The following is a 25,981-nucleotide window of genomic DNA, read 5'->3' as shown; positions in this document are numbered from 1 at the left end:
TCACCGAGAAGAGCCTGGCTCCATCCTCCTGACACTCACCCTTCATGTATTGATCCCCATGAATAAGGTCACCCCTCAGTCTCCTCCAACCTCCAGAGCCCCAGCTCCCTCAGCCTTTCATTTCTCCCTCAGCCTTATTTCTCTTATTCTTCTCCTGGTCTTACAAATAAAAAGTCAGATCTGAAATATGCCGAAGTCCAATTTTGGGGCAGTTTTTTTCTCTACTACTGAATGGCATTGTTTCTATTTGTATATTTTGTGACACCAGTTCTATTTTCTCAGTAAGGGGAAAAATCCAAATTATGAAACTACACCAAACCTTGAGTTAGCACTGAAATATTTGCCAGAAACACGTCTGTAAACGTTCGGACTCGAGTAATAAATGTATTTAATGTCAAAAAGCATAAACAGCTTACAAAATATTAATTCAAAAGGATTACGGCCACACCGAAAGTTTCTCATTGAGCTACAATAAGTCCAGAGTTTTGGGTTCTTCTAGAAAGTGAAAAAGCTGATCTGACAAATTCAGTTTTAGGAGCCCGAATACAAACGTTTCACGGAGAGAAGTGCAGAGATTCCCTCCAGTCTTCAAACCTCATTGTGAACTTTGTGTCCGTGTCGCAGAAGCGGATCAAAAGGTGGTTTTCGGCGAGTTCGATTCAATGGGACACGGTATGAACTGCCACCCGAGCGAGAAATGACCGCTTTTCATTTTCAAGCTGTTGGGTCCTGATGAGATTTTAAACCAAAATCATTTTCAAGAGTTGAAAACACTTGAGAGCATCTCAAGTTATTACAGAAAATCAGTAAGGAAAACTACTATAATACAACAGTGCTCGTTAGCTCTAATAAAGCTACATTAGTCTGGTTTTTGCACTACAGACCCCACTTTCCGTTATGCCGTTATAAAACTGTTCCTTAGTAAACATCTTTCTAAACGCTGAAAAAATGTTACAAATTTAACAACTCCATTGGAATATTGCAAAAATTACTCAATTACTTCAGCTGAAATCTGTGTATTTGTTTGCAAACCGTTTACCTGTAACGCGGAGTCATTTTTGGTATTCAACTTGAAAGTATTGTCCATGCTATTTATCAGGCATATATGCAGTCATATTAACAATATATATACTTCAATATCAATATTCAATATTCCCTGTGGTAAATGGGATCCGTCTACAGACATTTTATAAAGGAACCGTTTGTTTTCTCAAATAAATCATCGTTGTGGAAGCTTTTAAAAAGCATTTTGAACAAACTCATGATACACTCAACAGTTCACAACGTTCGACTTCAAAATGTGGGGAAATCTGCCAAGCAACATAATACGGATTGCAATTCAAAAAGAACCACTTGTTTTAGACTCTTAAGAATATCGCTCATCACAAAATCCACTTTTAAACATAAACGTTTAGACAAGTCGGATATTAAGATCAAACACCATTCATCGGTTTGATTATTCCCATTGTGTATAATCTCATTTTCTGCAGATTTCTGTAGTATCACAGTACGGGAAGGATTAAGACGGAGCGGCAGGCGTCGCTTTTATCGCCCAACTGCTGTGTATATCCTGTATATAACGCAATAACCAAACAAGACAGCACGGACCCCATTTTCCATCATTAAAAAAAGAGCATTTCAATAAACTATAAATGACAGCCTTTGTAAGAAGTTTTCTTCACAGTTTCACAGTTAGAATGTATTTAATAACAGGCAGAAAGCCTTAAGGTATTTCTAAACATACTTAAGGACGGTACCGATCGCTGCACCCAGGAAAGCGGCGACAAAATTCACCTCGACGTCATTCACGGCTTGGAAAATCCAATTCAAGGCAATAAAACCGTTCGTTTTCTTTTTCTTTGATTTTGTAAAAGTAGCATTTGATGTAAACCGTACAAATAAACCACAACGCAAACCAATCATCCCAGCTGAGTTGAGCTTGGTGCTTCTCTCTGTAAGTACGCGGTCCGGCAAGTGAGTTCATTTTAAATGGGAAAGTTTCGGCTAATTCAGTAAATACCCTTTGACTTCACTTGTGATGCTGCCAAACCAGCGTTTTTTTAACGTAACACTGAAAGAAAATAAAACATGAAATACGTAGTTTCCACCATCAAATGTTTTCAGCTGTATCTGCTGCTTCCACTGGGGCTTCGGTTGTTGGAATAACTGCGATCGCTTTCGCTGTCAGAGCCATACGATCTACAAAGAAAAGATTGTAGTATGAGTTAGGCATTGACACAGTGTCCCACAGCATCCTCACAGCTCAACTGAGGGAGTGCGGTCTGGACTATCGGGTAGTGAGGTGGATTGTGAACTGGCTGAAGGGAAGAAGCCAGAGAGTCGTGGTCAATGGGGCAGAGTCCAGTTGAGGCCTGGATCCAGTGCAGTGCCTCAGGGGCAGTGCTGGGGCCGGTGTTATTCAATATATTCATCAATGATTTGGATGAGGGAATAGAGTGACTGTCAGCAAGTTTGCTGATGACACCAAGCTGGGAGGAGTGGTGACACTGGAAGCTGTGCTGCCATCAGAGACCTGGACAGGCTGAGAGTTGGGTGGGGAAAAATTTAATGAAATACAACAAGGGCAAGTGTAGAGTCTTGAATCTGGGCAGGAACAACCCCAGGTTCCAGTGTAAGTTGAGGAATGACCTATTAGAGAGCAGTGTAGGGGAAAGGGACCTGGGGGTCCTGGGGACAGCAGGGTGACCATGAGCCAGCACTGGGCCCTTGTGGCCAGGAAGCCAATGGTACCTGGGGTGGGTTAGAAGGGGGTGATCAGTAGGTCAGAGAGGTTCTCCTGCCCCTCTGCTCTGCCCTGGGGAGACCACACCTGGAATCTTGTGTCCAGCTGTGGCCCCTCAGTTCCAGCAGGACAGGGAACTGCTGGAGAGAGTCCAGCGCAGCCACCAAGATGCTGCAGGGAGTGGAGCATCTCCCGTGTGAGGAAAGGCTGAGGGAGCTGGGGCTCTGGAGCTGGACAAGAGGACACTGAGGGGGGACTCATTCATGTTTACAGATATATAAAGGGGGAGTGTCAGGAGGATGGAGCCAGGCTCTTCTGGGTGACAACCAATGGTAGGACACGGGGTAATGAGTTCAAACTGGAACACAGGAGGTTCCGCTTAAATTTGAGAAGAAACTTCTTCCTGGTGAGGGTGGCAGAGCCTGGCCCAGGCTGCCCAGGGGGGTTGTGGAGTCTCCTTCTCTGCAGACATTCCAACCCGCCTGGACACCTTCCTGTGTAACCTCATCTGGGTGTTCCTGCTCCATGGGGGGATTGCACTGGATGAGCTTGCCAGGTCCCTTCCAACCCCTGACACTCTGGGATTCTGTGATTAAAAGGCCTCAAAATTGCGTTTCTAGCTTCAAATTCAAAATCGCATCACGTAATAAAATAACCCAATGTCAAGACAGATGCACAAGACAAGAAGAAAACACACAAAAAGGCAATTACAGGATCACATTACGTATCACTGAAGTATTCATTATTGGATGACTTCAAACTCGAAATATTTATTTTACATGATGAAATCCTGTGGACGTGAAGTCTGTGGTTGTAACTATAAAATTTCCTGCTTTCTCAGATACAGCTAAAAATACTCCAAAATAACTGCTTTTGCAAGTGTGAATTCTCACTGAGAAATATATCGTAACAACCAGAATTTAGCGTTTCTCAACTAAGATAATTTCACATATCTTGGTGTATAAATTGCAGGGTTTTTTTGTTTGAAAAAGGTCTTAAGAATTTAGGGCCCATAAGAACGGGATTGTGTGAGTGTCTGCAGAGTGGATACTGTAATTAAACTATTTTGGCTTCTCCAGAAGAATTCCAAGCTCAGCACCTGGCCAAACATCAAGAGAGTCCAGCTGGTTCTAAACAAGCCACAGGTCACATTCAAATGACACAGAAGTAAACTCGCGGTCGAGATTCTTCTACTGTTGTGCTTTCTACAAAAAAAATGCGTGGATCCTAATCCAACCTTGTTTCTCTGAAGCTTCCAACATCCTAAAGCAATGGTTTTCTATTTCAAAATTCTTCGTTAAGCTAATTAATTTCCCTCTGGACAAGATGTTTTCTTACTGTCAGAACTAGGTGGGGAAATGGGTGAGAATAAAGTCCAGTAAGAGCTGGGACAAAGTTGGGAAAAAGAGGATGAAAATTTATAGTAGTCGTAGAGATTTGGTTGATTTGCCACTAATACATAACATATTAAAAATATAAAACAAATTGGCGTGTCTATATGGCGGCGTGTCTATATGGCGGCGTGTCTATATGGCGGCGTGTCTATATGGCGGCGTGTCTATATGGCGGCGTGTCTATATGGCGGCGTGTCTATATGGCGGCGTGTCTATATGGCGGCGTGTCTATATGGCGGCGTGTCTATATGGCGGCGTGTCTATATGGCGGCGTGTCTATATGGCGGCGTGTCTATATGGCGGCGTGTCTATATGGCGGCGTGTCTATATGGCGGCGTGTCTATATGGCGGCGTGTCTATATGGCGGCGTGTCTATATGGCGGCGTGTCTATATGGCGGCGTGTCTATATGGCGGCGTGTCTATATGGCGGCGTGTCTATATGGCGGCGTGTCTATATGGCGGCGTGTCTATATGGCGGCGTGTCTATATGGCGGCGTGTCTATATGGCGGCGTGTCTATATGGCGGCGTGTCTATATGGCGGCGTGTCTATATGGCGGCGTGTCTATATGGCGGCGTGTCTATATGGCGGCGTGTCTATATGGCGGCGTGTCTATATGGCGGCGTGTCTATATGGCGGCGTGTCTATATGGCGGCGTGTCTATATGGCGGCGTGTCTATATGGCGGCGTGTCTATATGGCGGCGTGTCTATATGGCGGCGTGTCTATATGGCGGCGTGTCTATATGGCGGCGTGTCTATATGGCGGCGTGTCTATATGGCGGCGTGTCTATATGGCGGCGTGTCTATATGGCGGCGTGTCTATATGGCGGCGTGTCTATATGGCGGCGTGTCTATATGGCGGCGTGTCTATATGCACCCTGTTCCATTTCTCTTTGTGAAATGTACTCACACCCATAGAATTCCCCTGGACTGAGTATAATTAAGTTTACCCTAAATTGAGCAGATGAAAACAGGATCTGCAGGTAAAATGTTATTTCAAAATCTGTCCTAGGAAGTCCAAAATTCATTCCAGATCCTGCAATTTTTAAGTTCCTTTACGGGTTTTCTTCTGTTCTATGTTTTTTAAATCCACCATCCGAAGGAATTCTTTGCATACCAGGTAGCTTTTAATTCGTAACAGGGAACTTGATTTAAATCTTGGGAGCTGCTTCATTGTATTTTTTAGGAAACATTTAAAATTATTAAAAAAAGCCTAAACGTGCTTATTTTGAATGCAGACACACAATGAACTGGACCAACCTCCCTTATCCTGGTTTCTTCCCCATCTTCAAAATTCATTATATCAGAAATTATTTCCTCACTCACACACTTGCTCTGATTTTAATTGTGTTTAATTATTTTGGTAATGGTATTTTTTAAGCTTGAAGGGAAAAATCCATGAGCCTTCATAAACATCCTAAGTATGTATTTAGCTCATTCTTTTGCATAAATACAGCGTCAAAGTCATACCTGGATCGCCTGTCGTAGCTTCGAGACCTTCGATAACTGTCGCTCCTCTTGCTTCTGCTTCGACTTCTGCTGTAGTAACTGTCGTACGTGTACGAGCGACTTTAAAGGGAAAAGAAAGTCATTGAAAAGCTACAATTTCTTGTCTAAAATGCTATTTAAATGCCCGTTTTAAAGACGGTTATATACAGAGTAAGTGGCTATGTAGAAATGGCTTTTGAAGAATGCAGCAATTCTGCGTTTTATAGAAGTTTAAATACAAGAACAATAATCTCCAAAACAACAGCTATGTTTTCAAATTTATGAATCTAGAAAAGACTTCAGCATTTAAAAAGTTGTGTTGTCTCTACAAATTGTAGACGCAGTAAAAATCTTGCCTGTTAATACTTCTGAAAACAAGCAACAGAATCTGTTTATAACTCTGTTTTATTGTGACAATAAAGGGAAATGTGTTCATTATGATCTCGATCATCACCTATAAATAATATCAGGATGATTTGGTTCTTCTCAGCTTTTAAGAGTCTTATTTAGATTCGCTATCATGATATTCTAAAGTACCACAAATAAAGAGGCGTTCTTCTGAGATATTTTTGTACTGATTGCAGGGTTTATATAGAATTATAATCCATACCTGGATCGACTGTGATGACCGTAAGAACTACTTCTGGATCTGCTTCTGCTGTAGGTTCGACTGACAAAAGCAAAAAGACAGTTGAAGTTAATCAGAAACAAGCGCTGAAGAGAGCGAGGGGAGAGGAACATGTTTTGCTCGCAATCCCTTATCCATCCAACACAATTATTTTACAGTAACAGGAAATTTTGCAATCTGCCTGTTCTAACTTGCGCATTCCAAGAGATCCTTCAACACATTTCCAACCCGCTGTGTGCAATTTACTGATTTTGTAACATACTCAACGCTACTCTGAGTAGAGAAACTCACCTACGACTCTTGTAACTGTGGTAAGAACTACTTCGACTTCTTGAGCGATCCCTGCTGTACCATCCTCTGCTTCGGCTTCGCGTGTAGCTCCTTGACCTATGATCAATGAACAATTTGGAAAGCAGAAAATAGAGTATGACTGAAAAGAAGAAGCAAAAGCATTACGAAGCTTTATCTTTTCATCTAAATATTTATGCCACGCTTGCTAAACGAGACAGTGCTGTTTAAAAGAAAAAGGCAAGCTGAAAAACATCAGGACTTTCAAGTTCTGTGGGAATAACCCAAACTTCTTACCTATACGAATACGTAGAACTTCGGGATCGACTTCTTGAGTGACTGTAAGATATGGACCTTGTTCTGTGTCTGGATTTAGACCCGGATTTACTTCGTGACCTGCTGAGACTCCTGGACGGGCTGTTGTCATCTCTACTCGGAGATCCCTCCTCACTGGAGCTCTCTTGGTTCCTCGGCCTCCGATTCAGCCGCGCTGTTTTTCTCACTTCATCAAACAGAGATCCCGGCCTTACTTTGTTCTTGGCTTTTATTTCAATCCTTAAACCCGCCGGTTTAGGCTCCGGTGCCGAAGCAACGTTCTTCACTTCTGTGGCAGCACTAACTGTTGCTGACTGTAAGTTACCAACGCCTTGCAAGGGTTTCCACTTATTATCAATCACATTGCTCAGTGTATTTTCGGGAATTTCGCTTTTTATACTACAGTCTTTAGCGCTGGACGCAGGGACAGAATTATTTTCTTGCCTTCCTGTTTCTTTTTCTTCTTTAATATTAATAAAGTCTATAATATTGTTTCCTAGTTTGGCAGCATCTTGTTCTGGGGGCTCGTCCTGTAAATCTCTGTTTATAGCGGCAGTTAAAGCCGGAGGTTTAGCAGTGAGGATGACAGGAGACAAAACATCCACGTCAACCTTCCCAGGCGAGTTCCGATCCGGGGTACAAATCTCCATGTTGTCATCTGTCTCAATCACATCTTCCAATCCATTCTGGTTACTTTCCTCAGCTTGTTTCACCTCATTCTTGCAAGCCGCCACACTTATTCCTGAGTTTAAAACACCGCTCGAAGCGTTTGTTTCAATGTTATCTTTATTAAGGTTGCTGCGATCTGGTGAGGCATCACATGTAGTGTTTTTATCGAGAAGCTTTTCGTCCTCACAAGGCTTTTCACCATTTCCCATTTTATCTTTGGCTGTTTCATCCTTTTCATAAACTTGGTTTTTATCCTTTGTGTCCTTGCTAAGCTGCTTTTCTTTTTTATCATCCTTGGGAACCAGTTTTTCATTGACCTCATCATCATCTTCTTCATCAAACTCCAGGGGGGGCTGCCAGTGAAACATTTCTTTTCTTTTCTGAACTTTGTGCTTCTTCTCCTTTTTCCCTTTGGATTTTTCTTTCGCCTTTTTGGAATGTGATTTTTTCAGAGGTTTTTTCGACCCGTGTTTGTGTCTCTTTGACTTCGCTCTGACGTTTGTTGAGCTGGAACAAGAACTCTCCGATTCAGAAGACGACAACCGTTTGCTCCCCTTCCACGTGCAATCGGAATCCAGAAATTCCGAAGAACTCAACTGTTTTTTGATCCTTTCAGGAACGCTGAGCTCCGTGTCAGATCCTGACGTGGCTTCTCCTTCTTCTTTACCAGAGGACGGTCTGGAATCTCCCCTATTACACTTTGTCTCCCCTCTTTCAGAATTGGACTCTGAGTCCCATTTACTACCCGAATAGGATTTTCGTTTGGTTTTTGCACCACCTCTAGGTTGCTCGGAAGATTTCTCCTTAGCCGCTTTCTTTTTGCCATGATCGGAATCCCGCTCACCCTTGGATTTCTCCTCCCCTCTCTCCGAATTTAATCTATTTTTGTCCTGTTTCTGAGGATCTCCTTCTAATTGCAAACGGCCTTCTTTTTCTTGGCCGGCTTTCCTTTTGGCAGAACCCTCGCTGTCAGTGGAGAAGTCCGAAGATGATAAACTGTCGCTCTCTTTCAATCCTTGCGAGGACTCATCGTAGTCTTTTGTACTCTTATAAGGGAGAGTGCTTTCCGAGCTCGTTTCTTGCCTCACTTTAACAGATCGACCTTTTTGATCCCCCGCCGTCGATTTTCTTTTGTTTCTACGTCTCTCAGCGTCACTAAGGGAATAATAAGACGTTGAATCGCTATAACCCGACCTCTCGCTGTGGTATTTACTCGGCGACCTGCCAGAAGAAGGAGATTTTGTCCTAGAGCTGGACGGGCTTCTAGATCTCGTGTAAGACCTCGAGTACGACCTGCTCCGAGAGGACCTGCTTCTTGACCTCGGCCAACTATCCGAGCTGCGCTCGCTCCGAGATTTGGAATAACCGCTTCGATCGCTGTCCGAACTCCTTTGCTGCTTCCGATACGAGGAAGAAGTGTTGGCCTCTTTAACGACGACTAAATTGTAATTAGTTTGCAAGGGTATTAAATGAGTTGTTTTCGCTTTCATCTCCTGAATTCGCTCATAGGATGGTTTCCACGGTTTCTGGCCAGGTTTCCACCTCGAAGGTGGGGGACTGTCACTTAAGGGTATAACGGGGAGGTTTTCTGGGACAACCGGCGGTATGACGACTTTATCAGTTGGGAGCATAACTGCTCTAACAGGCTCCGCGGTCTTGATCAACTTATTTTCATTTAATTGCGTTGAAATATTTCGTGGAGAATTGGAAACAGTCTTTTGGTGCCTCGAGTTAGAACTCGACCTCGACCGACTTCGAGAACGTGACGATTTAGAGGCGGATCTTGATCTAGAACTTCTTCGGGAATAAGATCTTGATTTAGACCTAGACCTGGATCTGGACCTGGACCTGTAGTATGACCGGGTCCCTCTGCTTGATGAAGTCGATGAGGTCTGGTCATCCTTATCAGATTTAGACCAGTTTCTTCTGGATGAGCGTCTAGAGGACAATGAGGAAGAGCGAGATTTCCTCTCGCGATCGCACGATGATTTTGTCCTCCTGAGGAAGGAATGCGAGGACTCTACATCCGACGACGCCGACATTTTCTTTTTCTTCGTTTGCTTGTGCTTCTTGAGATGCTTCTGCTTTTTAGATTTCTTTTTATGTTTCACCTTCTTTTTCTCTTTCCTGTGCTTTTTGTGATGGCTCGAATATCTCACAGTACTTAGATCAGAATAACCGTTGCGTGACCAAGATCTTGATCTCCGGGATGTGCTTCTTTCATCCCATCTGCTTGTACACGGGTCACTCAACCTAGAAACCAAACAAGCAGGAATTCTTTAAAAACTTCAGATAAACTATTCTCCCCACCTCCAATGCAATTAATTAAGTTTAAAAAAAACCAACACACACCCCATTAATACTACCAGACAATTATGTTTTGACTGAGCTTGTTGCACTTCTTTTAGGAGATGGAATTATATTACTATCGAGAGATGTTAAATCAGCAAACATCAGCAAATTCTGCACATTGCTGAACCTGTGTAAAGAGATTTAATGTTTTAACTACTCTAGTCCACAGGACTTTGACCTCTCCAACTATAGGATTCTTAAGCCACATTTAAACATAGATTTGAAAACACCATCTCATTTAGTTTTCTTTTAGCTGCAACATAGCAATAAACTGAGCGCACTCCATATATAAAAAGAACTATCAGAAACATTTGCAGTTAATAATTATTATATATAATATTCTTCAGCTTTCCTTTTGAGGTTTATCTATTATAATCCGAGAGGAGCTCGTATTTAGGATCAAGTCACAGAGTTTGCAATGACAAGAATCATTAAAGCAATCTAGGATTGGTGGATTTGACCGTCTTATTCGGCATCCAAAGAAACCTTATAAACAAGTTTGAGGCTAAAGGAGATTCGACAGGATTAGGCCTTTTGGAAAGCAAGAGGAACACTGGACAGGTCAATTAATTACTGCTTAAATAAGCGTCCAAGGTGGCACCATCTCTGATGCTGCTTTTCAGCCCAGGTTCATCTGGTACCACGTTACCACGCGGGAAGGTTTTGAGAAAGTTTTCCACTTCTAAATATTTGGAATTTAAATGGAATGTGTTAACCACAGAGATATTTACATTTTTAAGTCAAACACCAATGACACGGTAAACCTACAAAAACTATTAAAGCCTGTGTAAAAAAAACGAAGACGCTTTTAAGTGTGTAGTAAGGATCTTACTTATCGCCTTTACTCCACTTCTCTCCACTCGGTGGTCGATACGTTCGCAGTCTCTGCATCTCCTCTTTCCAGTGAGGGGGGGTCTCGCTGCTCTCATCATCATCGGATTCCGAACACGACCGTGACCGAGGTGGGGTGTGATACCGCTAGGAAAGCGAAGACAGACAGTTGGAAAATGGAGAAAATATATGGCATCTCTTGCACAGATTTTGCACATGTAAGACAAGCCAGACAACATTATCCACACAGAGTCATAGAATCGCAGAATGTCCTGGGTTGGAAGGACCCACAAGGATCATCGAGTCCAACTGCTGTCCCCGCACAGGACACCCCACAGTTCACACCGTGTGTTTGAGGACGTTGTCCAGTTTCTTCTTGAACACTGTCAGGTTGGGGCCGTGACACCTCCCTGGGGAGCCTGTTCAGTGTCCAGCACCCTCTGGGTGAAGAACCTTTTCCTCATGTCCAACCTGAACCTCCCCTGGCACATCTTCCTGCCATTCCCTTGAGTTCTGTCATTGGTGACTAAAGAAAAGAGCTCAGCACCTGCCCCTCCTGCTCCCCTTGTGAGGAGCTGTAACCGCCATGAGCTCTCCCCTCAGTCTCCTCTTCTCCAGGCTGAACAAACCCAGTGACTTCAGCTGCTCCTCATACGGCTTCCTCTCCAAACCCTTCACCAACTTCATAGCCTCCTCTGGACACTCTCCAGCAGCTTTATCTCCTTTTTCTCCTGTGTCCCCAGCCCTGCACACAGTGAATGCTCCAGGTGAGGCCCGAGCAGAGCGGGACAATCCCCTCCCTGCCCGGCTGGCCGTGCTGTGCTGGATGCACCAGGACACGGGTCCCTCTTGGCTCCAGGGACGCTGTTGGCTCATGAACCCCCAGATCCCTCTCCATGGAGCTGCTCTCCAGCCTCTCGTCCCCCAGTCTGTCTGTACAGCCGGGGTTGCCGTGTTCCAGGTGCAAAACCCGGCACTTGCCCTTGTTGAACCTCATGTGGTTGGTGATTGCCCAGTTCTCCAGTTTGGCCAGATCCCTCTGCAGGGCCTCTCTGCCCCCCAGAGTGTCGACAGCTCCTCCCAATTTGTGTCACCAGCAAACTTACCAAGCAATCCCTCAAGTCCTGAGTCATTTATAAAGACATTGAAGAGCGCCGGCCCTAAGATGGATCCCCGTGGAACCTGCGAGTGACTGGCTGCAGCCTCAAATAACCCCATTTACTAGAACCCTTGGAGCCCGTGAAGAAAACACAAATTCTAGATTTCCTGCCCCAAATACCCACTTTTGATTTGCATGTATCCCATATGAGACTGGATTACATAGCTGACCCTCTCTTTTCATTCTGAGAGCCTTTCACAAAGCCTGAGAGGGGCCAGCAGCTATATAATTTTTATAAACAGAAAAGGAAGGTTTAAGGAGAGGTCATGGATTCCCTCGACCTTTTGGAATAACACAATTACTGAGGATAACCAACTTTTCAGGATGCTAAAGCACAGACATTTCACTCCAGTTCACAGACACTTCACTGTTTGTACAAGTCAAGACAAGCCCTGTTTCTAAAGTGACTCTTGCTCAGTTGGTCAGAAATGGGAATCCAGTTTAAGACAGCGTCTGAGCAAAAAAACCCCAACAAAAATGACCTTTCACACGAAAAACCTTTCACAAAACTGTAATAAAGCTTCACACTTAAAAAAATAAGCAAAAGGAGCTGCTTATGGAGCAGAGAAAAACCTATAATATTGCTAACTCGTTGTGTTCCATTACCCAGTTAGATACACACTTGGGTAAATCCTGTGAGGAAATCAGAGAAAAAGACCCAGATTTCACTCTATTTCGGGCCGTTTCTAAAAGCAAGCAATATGTGAAAAAATTCAGTTTACCCCCCATAAAAAACAGAACGATACGTGTATTGGTTTATTCAGTTAATTACAGGCAGAAGTCTTTTAAGATATCCTATTTATATTAACAACAAAAAAATAAAGATAAGGTGTAATGAAGATTTGGAGCTTCCTTACCCTTCCAGCTGAAGCAACAACTACTTGAGAAAGGTTTTTCCAGATGAATGGAATATGACAGGTTGGGAAGGTTTCATGGAGCTCCTTAATTGTCTCATTATACCCAAGAGGATTCAAAACGATAAATGACTATTTCAAAAAGTATCAAATAAGTTCACCCTGGGTAGAAACTATTGCTAATCAGACTATTAGAGATGGTGGATAAATGTTTCCCAACTAATTGTTAACTCTAAATTACTTCTGGTATTACTGGTTTGCATTCTTAATTTTGTCAAGAAGGTGGGAAAAACATGATAAAAGACACTGACACCCAAATCCCTGGCAAAAGCCAATTCCACTCAGCTTTAAGCTGTTTTTCCAAGTGTCTTTGCACAAATATTTCAAAACACTCAGTTTAAAAGGCTTCCTTTGGTGGATATCACAAGCGTCACATACAAACGAGAGCTGTCAGATGCAAAGACAGCGATCAGATTTAACGTTGGACAAAGAGTTGTGATGAACGAAGCCAAGTCCAGTTGGTGGCCAGTTGGTCACCAGTGGTGTCCCCAGGGCTCAGCGCTGGGGCCAGTTTTCTTTAATCTCTTTATCACTGATCTGGATGAGGGGATCGAGTGCACCCGCAGTCAGTTTGCAGATGACACCAAGTTGGGTGGGGTGTTGATCTGCTGGAGGGTGAGGAGGCCACACAGAGGGCTCTGGACCAGCTGGATCGATGGGCTGAGGCCAATTGTCTAAGGTTCTACAATACCAAGTGCTGAGTCCTGCACTGGGGTCACAACAATCCCATGAACGCTGCAGGCTGGGGAAGAGCGGTTGGAAAGTGCCTGGGGGAAAAGGACCTGGGGGTGTTGGTGATAATGGCTGAACATGAGCCAGCATGTGCTCAGGTGGCCAAAAAGGCCACCAGCATCCTGGCTTGTGTCAGGAACAGTATGGCCAGCAGGACTAAAGAAGTGATTGTGCCACTGTACTGGCACTGGAGAGGCCAAATCGTGAATCCTGGGGGCAGTTTTGGGCCCCTCACGCCAAGAAAGGCCCTGAGGTGCTGGAGCCAGTGGAGAGAAGGGAACGGAGCTGGTGAGGGGCTGGAGCACAAGTGTGATGGGAGCGGCTGAGGGACCTGGGGCGTTCAGCTGGAGAACAGGAGCTGAGGGGAGACCTTCTGATCTCTGAACTGCCTGAAAGGAGCTTGGAGCCAGGGCGGGGGTCGGGCTCTGCTCCCCAGGAACAAGTGATAGGACAAGAGGAAACGGCCTCAAGTTGTGCCAGGGGAGGTTTAGTTTGGATCTTGGGAAGAAATTCTTCCCCAAAGGGCTGTGGGGCATTGGAACAGGCTGCCCAGGGCAGTGCTGGAGTCACCATCCCTAGAGGGGTTTAAAAGGCATTTAGACAAAGTTCTCAGGGTCATGGTTTAGTGCCAGAGTTGGGTTATGGTTGGACTCGATGATCCTGAGGGTCTCTTCCCACTGAAACGATCCTATGATTCTATGAAACAAGGGCCGGTTCTCAGGCCAGGCTCAAATACTACAATACATTGGTCCACACTAAGGTTATCTATGTTGTTAATTTTGTGGTTTAAAATAACTGCATCACGGGGGATCAGTAGAAAAGCTCTTCTCAAATCCAGTGGCTATTACATACTCAATCACACAGCTCAACCTAGTTTCAGTTAAGACCATTCTAACTAAAAGTGTCTTCAGCTATACAGATACCGATTTCTACATATAAACTTGTTTTATTTTTTTTAGCAATTCCAAAATTTCACAAGCAACTCCTGGTTTGTTTTCTAGTCACTCAAACGCTGCGTAATAAATTGATCCAGAAAAACCTTCTAAAGGGGAAGAATATGTTCAGCCATAGTGTCTGACAAGTTTAATTGCACCAGAATCAAATGCACAATTAAAAAAGCTGCTTTTTTTTTTTTTACTTTCTCCTTTTGCTACTGACTAAATAACAAGTGTTGCTGTGCAATGTGTTGGGGGTTATTAAGGAGACAAGAAAAGTGTTGCTTGAGTACAGAACCAAGGCAAAAGTCTTGAGAATAGCAACAGAAATTATATCTGCAAAAATAGTGGCAGGTTTTAGATTGGAAAGTAAAAGCCAAAAAGGATTGAGTCTGTATATCTGTAAAAATGCTTCACTAGCAGCACTGCAAAGAAACTTCTTGTCCATGCCAGGTCATCTATGAAACTCCACAGACTTGACCTCAGCCAGGACAAAATTGGACAAAACCACACGAAGTAGCTAAAAAAAGGAAACAAAAGGTTGACTTAAAACGTCAAAACGCACAACAAAGAATGGAAGTGATTCTATCGAAGGTGTGAAAAAAACTGTTGCTCCTCAGCATTGTGTGTGTGACCATCAGGAGATGCACATCCCAGAAATTCTAGATCTACACATTATGAAGTGTCAGACGAAGCCCCCGAGGGAATTCAAAGCTCAATGTCAGAGAAGAGAGGAAAGAAAAGAACATAATTAAAATAGTCACTTACTATTGTGCCTCTTCCTTTAATTTTTCGTCCAGATTTAGAGACCGATGGTTTCTGGTCGGTTGGAACAGGCGTAGCATCAAGCAGCTTCCTACATAGATCGGTAAAATAGGAGCCCACATGAAAAAAGAAGAATTAACTTAAAATTAGTTTAAGTTAATAATAAACTAATTTTAAGTTCAAATTTGCACCCCCTGTGCAAATCCTTTGTGAATCCCCACCCTTGTGCAAACCCCTTATGCAAAACCCCCCCATGCAAAACCCCTGTGCAAAATCCCTGTGCACACCCATTGTGCATCCCACCCTTGTGCAAACCCCCTGTGCATCCCACCTTTGTGCAAAATCCCTGTGCAAAAGCTAATTAAACTAATTTTAAGTTAATAAGGCCAAATATTAATCTTATTGATTTGAAATGGTAGAACTAAGAACTCAGTGAGTTCCCCAAGAAATAAAGCAAGATATGCTTTTGAGGTCCCCTTCCGATCCCTAACATTCTGTGATAAGGCAACAAAAGGCAAATCGATATATATTTGGTTTTGACCAAATATGTGGTGTATCTGACCTCTCTACATGTAAAAAATTACTAATGATGACATTGCCAAGCACACTATCAAAGTTGTACGTGGATATTCTAAAGTGGTTTGACCACAAATCATGAAAACAACACGGACAGAAGAGTTTCAGGATCTCAGGAGCTACCCAACAATGTTTTAGCATAAGAGGTAATTCAACACTCCTTGCACATTTTGGGTAATATCCGCAAAAGAAGCGGTTACTGAGGCTTTGGAAATATAAATAATGTTTCAACAAAAGGTTTCCAGGAGAGTATTCCATTAACTGAAGTTAAAAACAAACTGATTTTAGAGATATCTGGCAGTGTAATGTATGAGTTCATCTCAGTTCAAAGCAAAGATACTTGCTAGAAACTAAATGCAATTTAGTAGAGGCACCAAACACAAACTGAAAATCACTTGTGAACTCATGACTTTGTATCAAAACGAGGGTATTTTCTCTTATTCTCAAAATCATACATGGATCATAAAGGTTCTGGTTGACTGATTTTAAAGCAAAGTTTCTTCTTCAGTCTAAGAAAGATGAAAAATCACCTCTGCCAACCAAGTCTACCTTGTAATCAAATATTACCTGGGGTTTACACTGCAAAATTCCTTCTGAAATTATTCACTCATTTTTTTTGCATCATCTGTAAATGAGTTTAAGGTCACAATACGCACAATCCTTAAAAAACACTGGAATTAACCCATTTGATTTTGCTGAAATATCCTAATGCAAGTTGGACAGGCTGGAGAGTTGGGCGGGGAAAAAGTTAATGAAATAGAACAAGGGCAAGTGTAGAGTCTTGAATCTGGGCAGGAACAACCCCAGGTTCCAGTGTAAGTTGGGGAATGACCTATTAGAGAGCATTGTAGGGGAAAGGGACCTGGGGGTCCTGGGGATAGCAGGGTGACCATGAGCCAGCACTGGGCCCTTGTGGCCAGGAAGGCCAATGGTACCTGGGGTGGGTTAGAAGCGGGTGGTCAGTAGGTCAGAGAGGTTCTCCTGCCCCTCTGCTCTGCCCTGGGGAGACCACATCTGGAATCTTGTGTCCAGATGTGGCCCCTCAGTTCCAGCAGGACAGGGAACTGCTGGAGAGAGTCCAGCGCAGGGCAACAAAGATGCTGAAGGGAGTGGAGCATCTCCCATGTGAGGAAAGGCTGAGGGAGCTGGGGCTCTGGAGCTGGACAAGAGGACACTGAGGGGGGACTCATTCATGGGGATCAGTATGGAAAGGGGCAGTGTCAGGAGGATGGAGCCAGGCTCTTCTCAGTGACAACCAATGGTAGGACATGGGGTAATGGGTTCAAACTGGAACACAGGAGGTTCCACTTAAATATGAGAAGAAACTTCTTCTCAGTGAGGGTGGCAGAGCCTGGTCCAGGCTGCCCAGGGAGGTTGTGGAGTCTCCTTCTGTGCAGACATTCCAACCCGCCTGGACACCTTCCTGTGTAACCTCATCTGGGTGTTCCTGCTCCATGGGGGGATTGCACTGGATGAGCTTTCCAGGTTCCCTCCAATCCCTAACATACTGTGATTCTGTAAGAATTATTACAAAGAAAACTGTAAAAAGGACAATTGAATGCCCTCATTTCAAGTTTTTGACACTCCATCGCTTGTTATCAGTACAAGCAATCCAGCACTAGCCAGAAAAATTTATGCAGAGTTTCCACCAAGTCAAAAGAATCAGAAAACTCAACGGTTCTTACGGTTCAGGCTCTACATTGACAACGGGCACATCTCTTCGGAGCAAAAATCTGTTTTCAGGCACTGGGGGAATTTCTTCAGGACGTACCACAGGTTTGTCCCTCTTTGTAGAAACGTCGACGGCTTTTTCTGTAATATCGCTCTTGTCGGAAAGGCTGCTACGGGCAAAAATAGGTTGATCAATTCAAATTAAGCATTGACTGAGAAATACAACTTTTGAAAGGTAATTCCCCAACAAGCCCCCAGGATGCATCCAACTTTGAGACGGTTTAACAACTAAAATGTGTTTTGCTAACAACCCATTTTAGGCCCAAAGAAGGATGGTGCTGTTATTGGAAAGAAGGTTCAATTCTTGCTCTGCAGCAAATCATTTTGCTTTTAAGTTACCATATGTCACTAAATATTTTTAAAATATAATCCAATATGTATTATTATTATTAGTAGTATTGTTATTATTATTATTATTATCTCAGCATGTTAAAGTCTTCAGTTCTCAATTTAACACAGTTACACTGAGTCCCAAAGAATTTAACATGCTGAGATTTACTTTTCAAAGTCACCCTGGCTTCTCTCTACAAAGATCTTAAACTCCCTCATTGAAATATCATCCCAACAAGCTCCACTTTATGTTTTTTTGCTTGCTTGGTTTCATGTGCTTATAAAAAGTATCAAAATCCAAACTTCAATGTGTTTTCGCACTCATTGCTTGAGCACTTTGTGCAAAGTAGAATTTCTCAGTTGTCTCTGAAATTGTAAGAGATTAGTCACCGTCTTTGGTTTGAGGTTCGCTTGCACCTTGGATCCTCTTTCTTCCTCTCCTCCTTCCTGCGTTTTCTTGCCTGTTTGGTTTTAGCTCTTCTTTTACGCTTTCTTCTGCTTCTTTCATTTTCAGCTTCGCTTTCAGACGATGTTTCTGAAGAGCTGGATGCGCTGGAGGACGAGTCGGAAGCTTCTGAGTCAGAACAGACTTTCTTCTTCTTCTCCAAAGCTTAAAAGAGACATTTTAAATTCACAATGTGTGTGTAGCGTGCATATACGCAGCGCAAAACGTACCATTATATATAAGTATAAATACACACATGTTCTGCTTCAGAGGAGCTCTGTGAACTTATTTCACAATCAAATACAATCATAAAAAGTCATGTAATTATGTCTGGTCTAAACTTGTACAAATGAAACGAGACAAACACCTCAAGGGTCAGTACTGGGGCCTATATTATTCAATATATTAATCAATGATTTGGACGAGGGAATAGAGTGACTGTCAGCAAGTTTGCTGATGACACCAAGCTGGGAGGAGTGGTGACACTGGAAGCTGTGCTGCCATCAGAGACCTGGACAGGCTGAGAGTTGGGTGGGGAAAAGCTATGCCAAAAACCATGGCAACATTGAATTAATCTGTGCGCTTACCATCTTTCGCCGACTTTGTGGCCAGCACCCCGCAGTCAATAACTCGCACGTCTGCGTAGGGTCTACTTGCAGTATCAGTTTTCAGGTTTTCTATTTGTTCTATTACTTCAAAACCAGAAATAACCAGCCCGAAGACAACGTGTACGCTGCAGAAATTAAAGTACAAACCTTTACATATTGCTGGAATTATTTTCCAATGAAGTTATTCTGAAACAGAGACATTTGGCTTCGCTGGCATCATCTGGCTCTTCAAATGTATTAAACTTTACAAGGTTTTGATGACTTTGACATCTATGACAGTGTTAAAGTTTCGTGCAACATGAAACAGATTCACCCCAGTTCAATTGGAGATAAATACTTGATGTCATTGTACTCTCTTTTATACAGGCAGAGTAAACAGATCATTTCCAATCCATCCTCCCATATCTGAAATTTCATGCACTAGAGAGGTCAAGAATCCATATATAAAGATGTCAAAGAAATGGAGTTTTCCCCAAAGAAGCAGCATTTATGGTTCTATACAAACCAGTATCCAAATTCCCACTGGCACTGCAGGGACAGTTATAACTGAGGAATCCTCAATTCTCTTCCCCCACAGCACATTCTGCCATTTGCCCCATAACTTGTACTTTCAAGAACCAATATATTTTAGGCATAAAACAACATACCACAAAAAGAGGAGTATCTAAATATATTACACTGGACATTTCAACTCACTGATTTATGGAGTGAGGCCAGCAACCAATTTAAAATAAATTAGCATTAAAGACATCGCAAGTTTTTGACCAGCTTTAGGGAATAAGTTGCAACTCGGTATTTTTATAGAACTGAAATGTTTGGTTTCCATCTTGTTCTATTGTATAATCTTTCCAATAATTAATTTGTTTCTCTATTGTTCTCCACTCCCAATATAACATGCAAAGACTTCAAAATTTCACATTGTAGCCATGATTGTAGAGATTATAAAGGGTTCTTACCCATCGAGATGAGGAGCAGGTTTTGTTGTTCTGTTGGACAAACAGCAAGATGGTAACATGGTAAAAAACAAAGAGAATCAGGGATTGAGATGAAGTAAAAGAGGGGAACGGCACAGAAAATAAAGAGGTGAAAGCAAGACAAAAAAATAGTGAAAAATTCAGTTACATACATGGAATTAAAAAGACTTCACAGATTATACACACAGATCTTTTCAGCTTTTACATGACATCTCTCGCATCTAATTGTGCAAACTTGAAACTTGTACCAAGTAGCATTTTCCGCATGCAATAAAACTTTGGACTGGCTTTGAATACACGTTCAAATGTAACTTGCTAACGCTTTTAATCGCGGAGAAGACACATTTTGAAATGGAATTTAATGGAATTTAAGTGTTTCTGAAATTGTTAAGTCCTTATATTACAAGGTGACTTTCCAATCAAGTTCATTTTAAAAAGAGTTACCATGTTATAGATTCTTTGCCTCGCCCACCCCATTAATTTCTTACTCTCCATTCACTCAATTGGCCTCATGACTCGGACCACAAAGCGATCTTTCCATCTTTAACCACCAAAACTACGGCACTTGGGCTCATCACCTCCCAGCACAATACAAATGGACATTATACGCTACCCTATAGTTTAATTCTGCCATAAAATACCATAAAATCCCTATTTTTCAGCCTCCCACGCTGGGCTGTTTCTAGAAGGAGAAATGCAGCTGCATTATATTTTGGATGCTTATCCTAGAAGGCATTTGGAACTACAGCAAATATTCAAGGTTGTGAGTAGGGAATTCTACAGTAAGATTTGCCTTTTGGATGCTAACACTGTGACCTGGTATCTCTCTATATCCTTTTTCAATAAATATTCATTACTTTTACAAATAAGCCTTCGTGATGTTGCAAAGGGAACCTTGCTATGCAGGCAAATTGGGTATGGAACAGAACTTGCATTAATCTTATATATTGAGGAAGAAAAAACAAACCAAACCAGAAATCAAGATAATTTGCCTTTATTTTACTATTTGATAACATTCTTCTCTCATCCCCAGGTATTATTTTCCTTTCTTCCAATGGACTCCCCTCAAAATAAATAATCACGGATGCTTTATCTAAATTGACCATAATGTAGATGTGGTACAATGAAGTCACTGGTAGAATAAAATACCAATTTTTGAGCAGGGATCATGAGTTTTGAGCTCTTAGGTCCCAAATCACTGCAGTGCTGGGACACAACTGTGGATCAGGAGCGGTTACACTCTTGATTTTTGGGTCTTTAGGCTCCAAATGCCGCTCAGACCTTCTTTCTGTAACACTAAATAATACAGAAAACTTATGAAATGCAGGGAAAAAAAGGCCAGCTAAACAACATTGAATTTCTAAGTAGCAGGGGGTGCTGATTATTTCTCCCTTGCTAATATTGCTACAAATGGAAAATGTTCTTCCAGCTTTGGAAGCCCTTTAAGCCAAAGTTAACGGTATTAACAACCTGCTGGTAAGTCCACATTTAAGTGGGTTTAATTATAAAGCTGATTTAAAGCAGCAAAAAAGAGAAAATAGGAGCGAGTTACTTCAATGAAACCAGAAATATACAAGACTTAGTGCTTCAAATGAGCTGGAAATAGCAATGAGTTCAACCAGACTGGAGTAACGTGCTCCTTTAATTGAGCAAATTACCTGTAGGCTAGTCCTCAATAAGCAAAAAAAGAGGAATAGGTGGTACGTTAAAACCCATGTAGAGATTTCTATTACACTGGCAATTTGATGGCTAAAATGAGAGGATTTCTGATTTACTTGTGTTCATGAAGCGAAAACACAAGGAGAAGCGTCACCCGAAAAGAACAAGGAGTGTGGGCAGTGGAAACTCAGCTCCTCGTTGTGCTTTGCAAAGCTCTCTCACCTCCACCAAGGGGTTGTGATGTGATTTATTCTGCAAACGCACACTTCAAAAGCCCAGTTTTCTGCGGATGTTTTGCTTTTCGATCCTTGCGCGTTCGCTTTGGCTTCAAAACTGAGTCAGAAGAAACTCGCTGCCTTTGCGCTCTAAAAACCCAGAGTTCCTCCCCCAAAGTATTTTATTTCAATTTTTCTATATGTAGCTATTATAATTTAAAGCATTTAATCTGCCTTTAATATATACTATCATCCAACTTACTTAGAGAAGGATAAATAAACTGGTTTAAATTGGTTTAAGATACCGCTGAAAAGCGTCTTGTTGATCAAAGCATCTCCATCACCCACCCTTCCCAAAAACCTCAGTCCTCACAAATTCAATGCACATAACAATATGATCAGAAAAAACGAGAAAGATTAAAAACAGAGAGAAAAGAAAGGCAAGGACACAGCCTTAGAGGAATGAGACATTACCTTTGGAGCGCACGGTGTAACAGTTTCTGTAAATTTTACACAAAAATGGCAGAAATAAATTGTAATACATTTCCAGACAAAAACCGAGTCTACGCTTTATTAAACACAACTTTACAATTCATATTTAATCAAGTCGTATGCACAACAAGGATGCCTAAAAGAGGGCTCTAAATTTTCTTTAGGATACAAGGGACTTTGACAACTATGGGAAGTTCTCCTGAAAAGCAACAAGGAAACTAAAGACACAACCTGCTTGGATATGTTATTATAAAAATAAATGGTTAGAAAAGAGAGTCCTCCCGCTCCCCTCCAAGTGTCTGGATCCAGCAGAAGCATTAGAACCCATGCGCGACTTGAAGCAGATGAATAACTGATTTAAACGGGATTTTAATTCACATGCTCGCAGTGCCGTAGGCGTTGAAACTCTCCACTAAACCCAGTCCTAAGCATAAACTGCACAGGGTGGCCCAGCGCGGCTTCAAAGTTTTGATTTACAAATGCAACGCATTTGATGACTTCACACCTTTTGTAATTAGGCGATATTTTCCTTCTAAAACTACAAAAAATAGGTGTTTTCTCTAAAAGACGTGAATTGCTGTTAGATTGCTTGTGTTCAGTTATAGTAAAACGCACACATCCAATAAAACCCCCCAACTGCATCATCGGTTGAGTTTATAATTTATTTGCCTCCCAAATAAACTATTAGTTCTTAATTGTGTCTCTGCATCATGTATTTTTTATTTATTCCAAATCAAAGCATCCTGCGAACGCTTCCACACCGGCTGGTGCTTTTATATCAACTTTTGACCAAGTCAACGGCACCTCTTTGGGTACCACGTTTACAAATCCCGCTTTTGCTCGGAGATAACGCAACATCAGCCCCTTTAAGGTGATTTTTTAAAGATTTTATATGACTGTTATACCTTCAACAATTAATTCAAAGGTATTTTACTCGCGGTAAAAAGAGTTGACTAGAAAAACACCTATTTTGGGACACTGAAAGATTTAGAAAAAAGGGCTTCTAATATGCTGGTAACATTCAGATATCGTTTGTAAAATCAAAACAAGAGTCCTGACAACTTGTTTCATCCTTCATGTCGATGAAAGCGATTAGTTTGAATTTAGTATCTAGGCACGGCACACACACACACAAAACATTAAGACAAAAGAAGATGTTTAGTTTTGAGCAGGAAAGCAGAGATTAAACCATTAAACCAACCCTTGATGTGGAAAGCCAAAATAACATCTAGCACTAATAGCAAAACAGCCTCAAGTTTTCAATGGCTTTGGAACACAGGGGCAAGAAATCCAAGCGTTAGAACTCGGAGAACACAGGCGAGGACTCCCCGTGCAGTTGTAACAAGGGCATATTCCTCAGTAAACTACACGGTTAAATAATGAGGCAATAAATTAATTACCACGCAAAATTTCCCAATGACAAAGAGGTTGGTTACTTTTCTTTTGGTTGTTTCCTATTGCTTTACGCTTCGTTCTGCACGGTTAATTCTGTTTTTCTAGGCAGGGCAGCCTGACATTCAATGTGACAACGGAAGGCAAGCGCAAGGATTTGTAGGATCAGAAGTCTCGTTAATTTTTTAGCGCTTTATCTACCCATTTGCACAAAGCTCCACTTTTGTATCACGACTTTCCCTCCTAGCAGGTTGGGTACAGTCACAAAAATGATGGAGTTGCCATAAAGAGACAAGTTCCCGTTATCAGATGAGAAGGAGAATGAATTGGTCAAGAAGAACATCACGCAACAAGCTGGAACATCCAAGAACTCTAAATCGGGGACACGTCCCGTTCAACCTGTTCATCGGTGACCTGGATGAAGAGACTGAGGGCACCCTCAGCCAGTTAGGGAGGAAGGGCTGATACACCAGTGAGACCTGGACAGGCTGGACTGGGCAGAGAAGAACCTGATGAAGTTCAACAAGGGCAAGTGTAGGGTCCTGCACCTGGGGAGGAACAACCCCAGGCACCTGTACAGGTTGGGGTGGACCTGCTGGAAAGCAGCTCTGCAGAGAAGGACCTGGGAGTTCTGGTGGACAACAGGGCGACCATGAGTCACCAATGTGTCTGTGTGGCCAAGAGGCCAATGGTACCTGGGGTGCATAAGGAAGAATGTGAGCAGCAGGTCGAAGGAGTTTGTTCCTCTCCCTCTACTCTGCCCTGGTGAGGCCACATCTGGAGTTGTGTGTCCAGTTCTGGACTCTCCCCAGTTTAAGAAGGGCAAGGAATAACTGAAGAGAGTCCAGCAGAGGCTACAAAGATGCTGAGGGGTCTGGAGCATCTTTCTGATGAGGAGACACTGAGAGAGCTGGGGCTGTTCAGCTGGAGAAGAGAAGCTGAGAGGTGATCTCATCAATGTTTATAAATATCTCAGGGTGGGTGTCAAGAGGATGGACCAGACTCTGTTCAGTGGTGCCCAGCGACAGGGTGAGGGGCAATGGGTGCAAACTGGAACACAAGAGGTTCCACTTGAATTTGAGAAGCAACTTCTTCCCATTGAGGTGCCAGAGCCTGGCCCAGGCTGCCCAGAGAGGTTGTGGAGTCTCCTTCTCTGGAGACATTCAAACCCACCTCGACACCTTCCTGTGTGATCTGCTCTGGTGACCCTGTGTTAGCAGGTGGATTGGACTGGATGATCTCCAGAAGTCACTTCAACCCCAACCATCCTGTGATTCTGTGACCTAAAGACATGAACTGTATTTGTGCAACGCTCCAGACACCCTTCCCCAATAACTAATAACAATAATAATATTCTTCTGCAGCAGTTCCAAACAGATATTGGGGCATATAGAAAAAAAAGAAGGTTCTTCTAGAGTGGTTCCTGTCAGGCTTTACTCCATCCCTACGGACGGTGTCAACACAGAAATAGGATAATTAAAAGAAGATTAACGTGCTCAGGTGTTGCTAAATAACTGGTGATTCTAAAAGAAGTTATTCACAGAAAGGAAGCAAATTAATACTGGTGATAGCTGAAAATACACCTTACAGCTGTCTTCAACACAAACCTGCAATAAAACACTACAACAGATCCCTTTGGGTATAGAAAATTGAAATCCTAATATTTCGCAAATCCAAACATTCCGAAGGGATGGTGTTTATAACCTTTCTGCTGGATTTCAACAAGATGCCTTTCTTCAGCCTGGGAAATGTTTCTTAGACACGTGCGAAGACACTCGGCCTATTTTAAGTGCATATGTGTGAAAAACAACCCTGCTTTAGCTAAACGTTCTCCTTTCAACCCAACTGTTGGTCCTATTCAAGTCAGAAAAAGAGAAGAAGTGGGGGAAATGAGGCAACAAGCATTAAACACAGCACTTCTGACACTATATGTAGGCACTTCTGGCTCTTTATTCTGCTTTTGCATCTTGGTTTCTACCAGAGTTTTAATTTATGCCCATTATTTCTACACTGGCTTCACTGGAGCTTCCTATCAACTCTTCCTCTTGCTTTTCCAGCCTCAGTTCTCTGTTGTTGCTTATAAACGCTTCAACTTCAAATTCTCCATGAATCAATGAAACTGGCACTACTTTAGGACCACTCAGATGCTCGTCTACATTAAGATTAGTCTGAGGCTTCTATTTCAAGTCAAACTGACCACTCTTGAGCAAGAATAGTTATTCCAAGTGACACTTTTCTTCGGCAAAACCAGGAAAGTGTTTCTGATGAGCAAGAGAAACTGTTCTAGTCAGGATTCCTGCTGCTATTTTAGCCCTTGGACAAATACTTATATAAAAGAAAGTTGT

The 25,981-nt window shown here is 42.5% G+C and overlaps 1 protein-coding gene across 1 annotated transcript in view; it reads right to left on the bottom strand.

The window, feature by feature from the left end:
* Positions 1-2,120: 2,120 nt before the first annotated feature.
* NKTR (natural killer cell triggering receptor) overlaps positions 2,121-25,981 on the bottom strand; it is a gene marked incomplete at its 3' end in the record, with an annotated part of 44,939 nt that continues 21,078 nt past the window's right edge. The window contains exons 7-17 of the mRNA XM_080339102.1: positions 19,861-19,890; positions 18,884-19,029; positions 18,242-18,461; positions 17,476-17,631; positions 15,218-15,305; positions 10,711-10,856; positions 6,840-9,779; positions 6,546-6,641; positions 6,237-6,296; positions 5,609-5,707; positions 2,121-2,199 (exon numbers count right to left, since the gene is read on the bottom strand). Of these exons, the coding sequence (XP_080195228.1) occupies positions 2,121-2,199; positions 5,609-5,707; positions 6,237-6,296; positions 6,546-6,641; positions 6,840-9,779; positions 10,711-10,856; positions 15,218-15,305; positions 17,476-17,631; positions 18,242-18,461; positions 18,884-19,029; positions 19,861-19,890 (4,060 nt within the window). The remainder of the gene's footprint in view (positions 2,200-5,608; positions 5,708-6,236; positions 6,297-6,545; positions 6,642-6,839; positions 9,780-10,710; positions 10,857-15,217; positions 15,306-17,475; positions 17,632-18,241; positions 18,462-18,883; positions 19,030-19,860; positions 19,891-25,981) is intronic.

This window comes from Nesoenas mayeri, assembly GCF_963082525.1.
Source record: "Nesoenas mayeri genome assembly, chromosome: 2".
In the NCBI taxonomy this organism is placed as follows: Eukaryota; Metazoa; Chordata; class Aves; order Columbiformes; family Columbidae; genus Nesoenas; species Nesoenas mayeri.
This window is presented reverse-complemented; position numbering and strand designations above follow the sequence as displayed.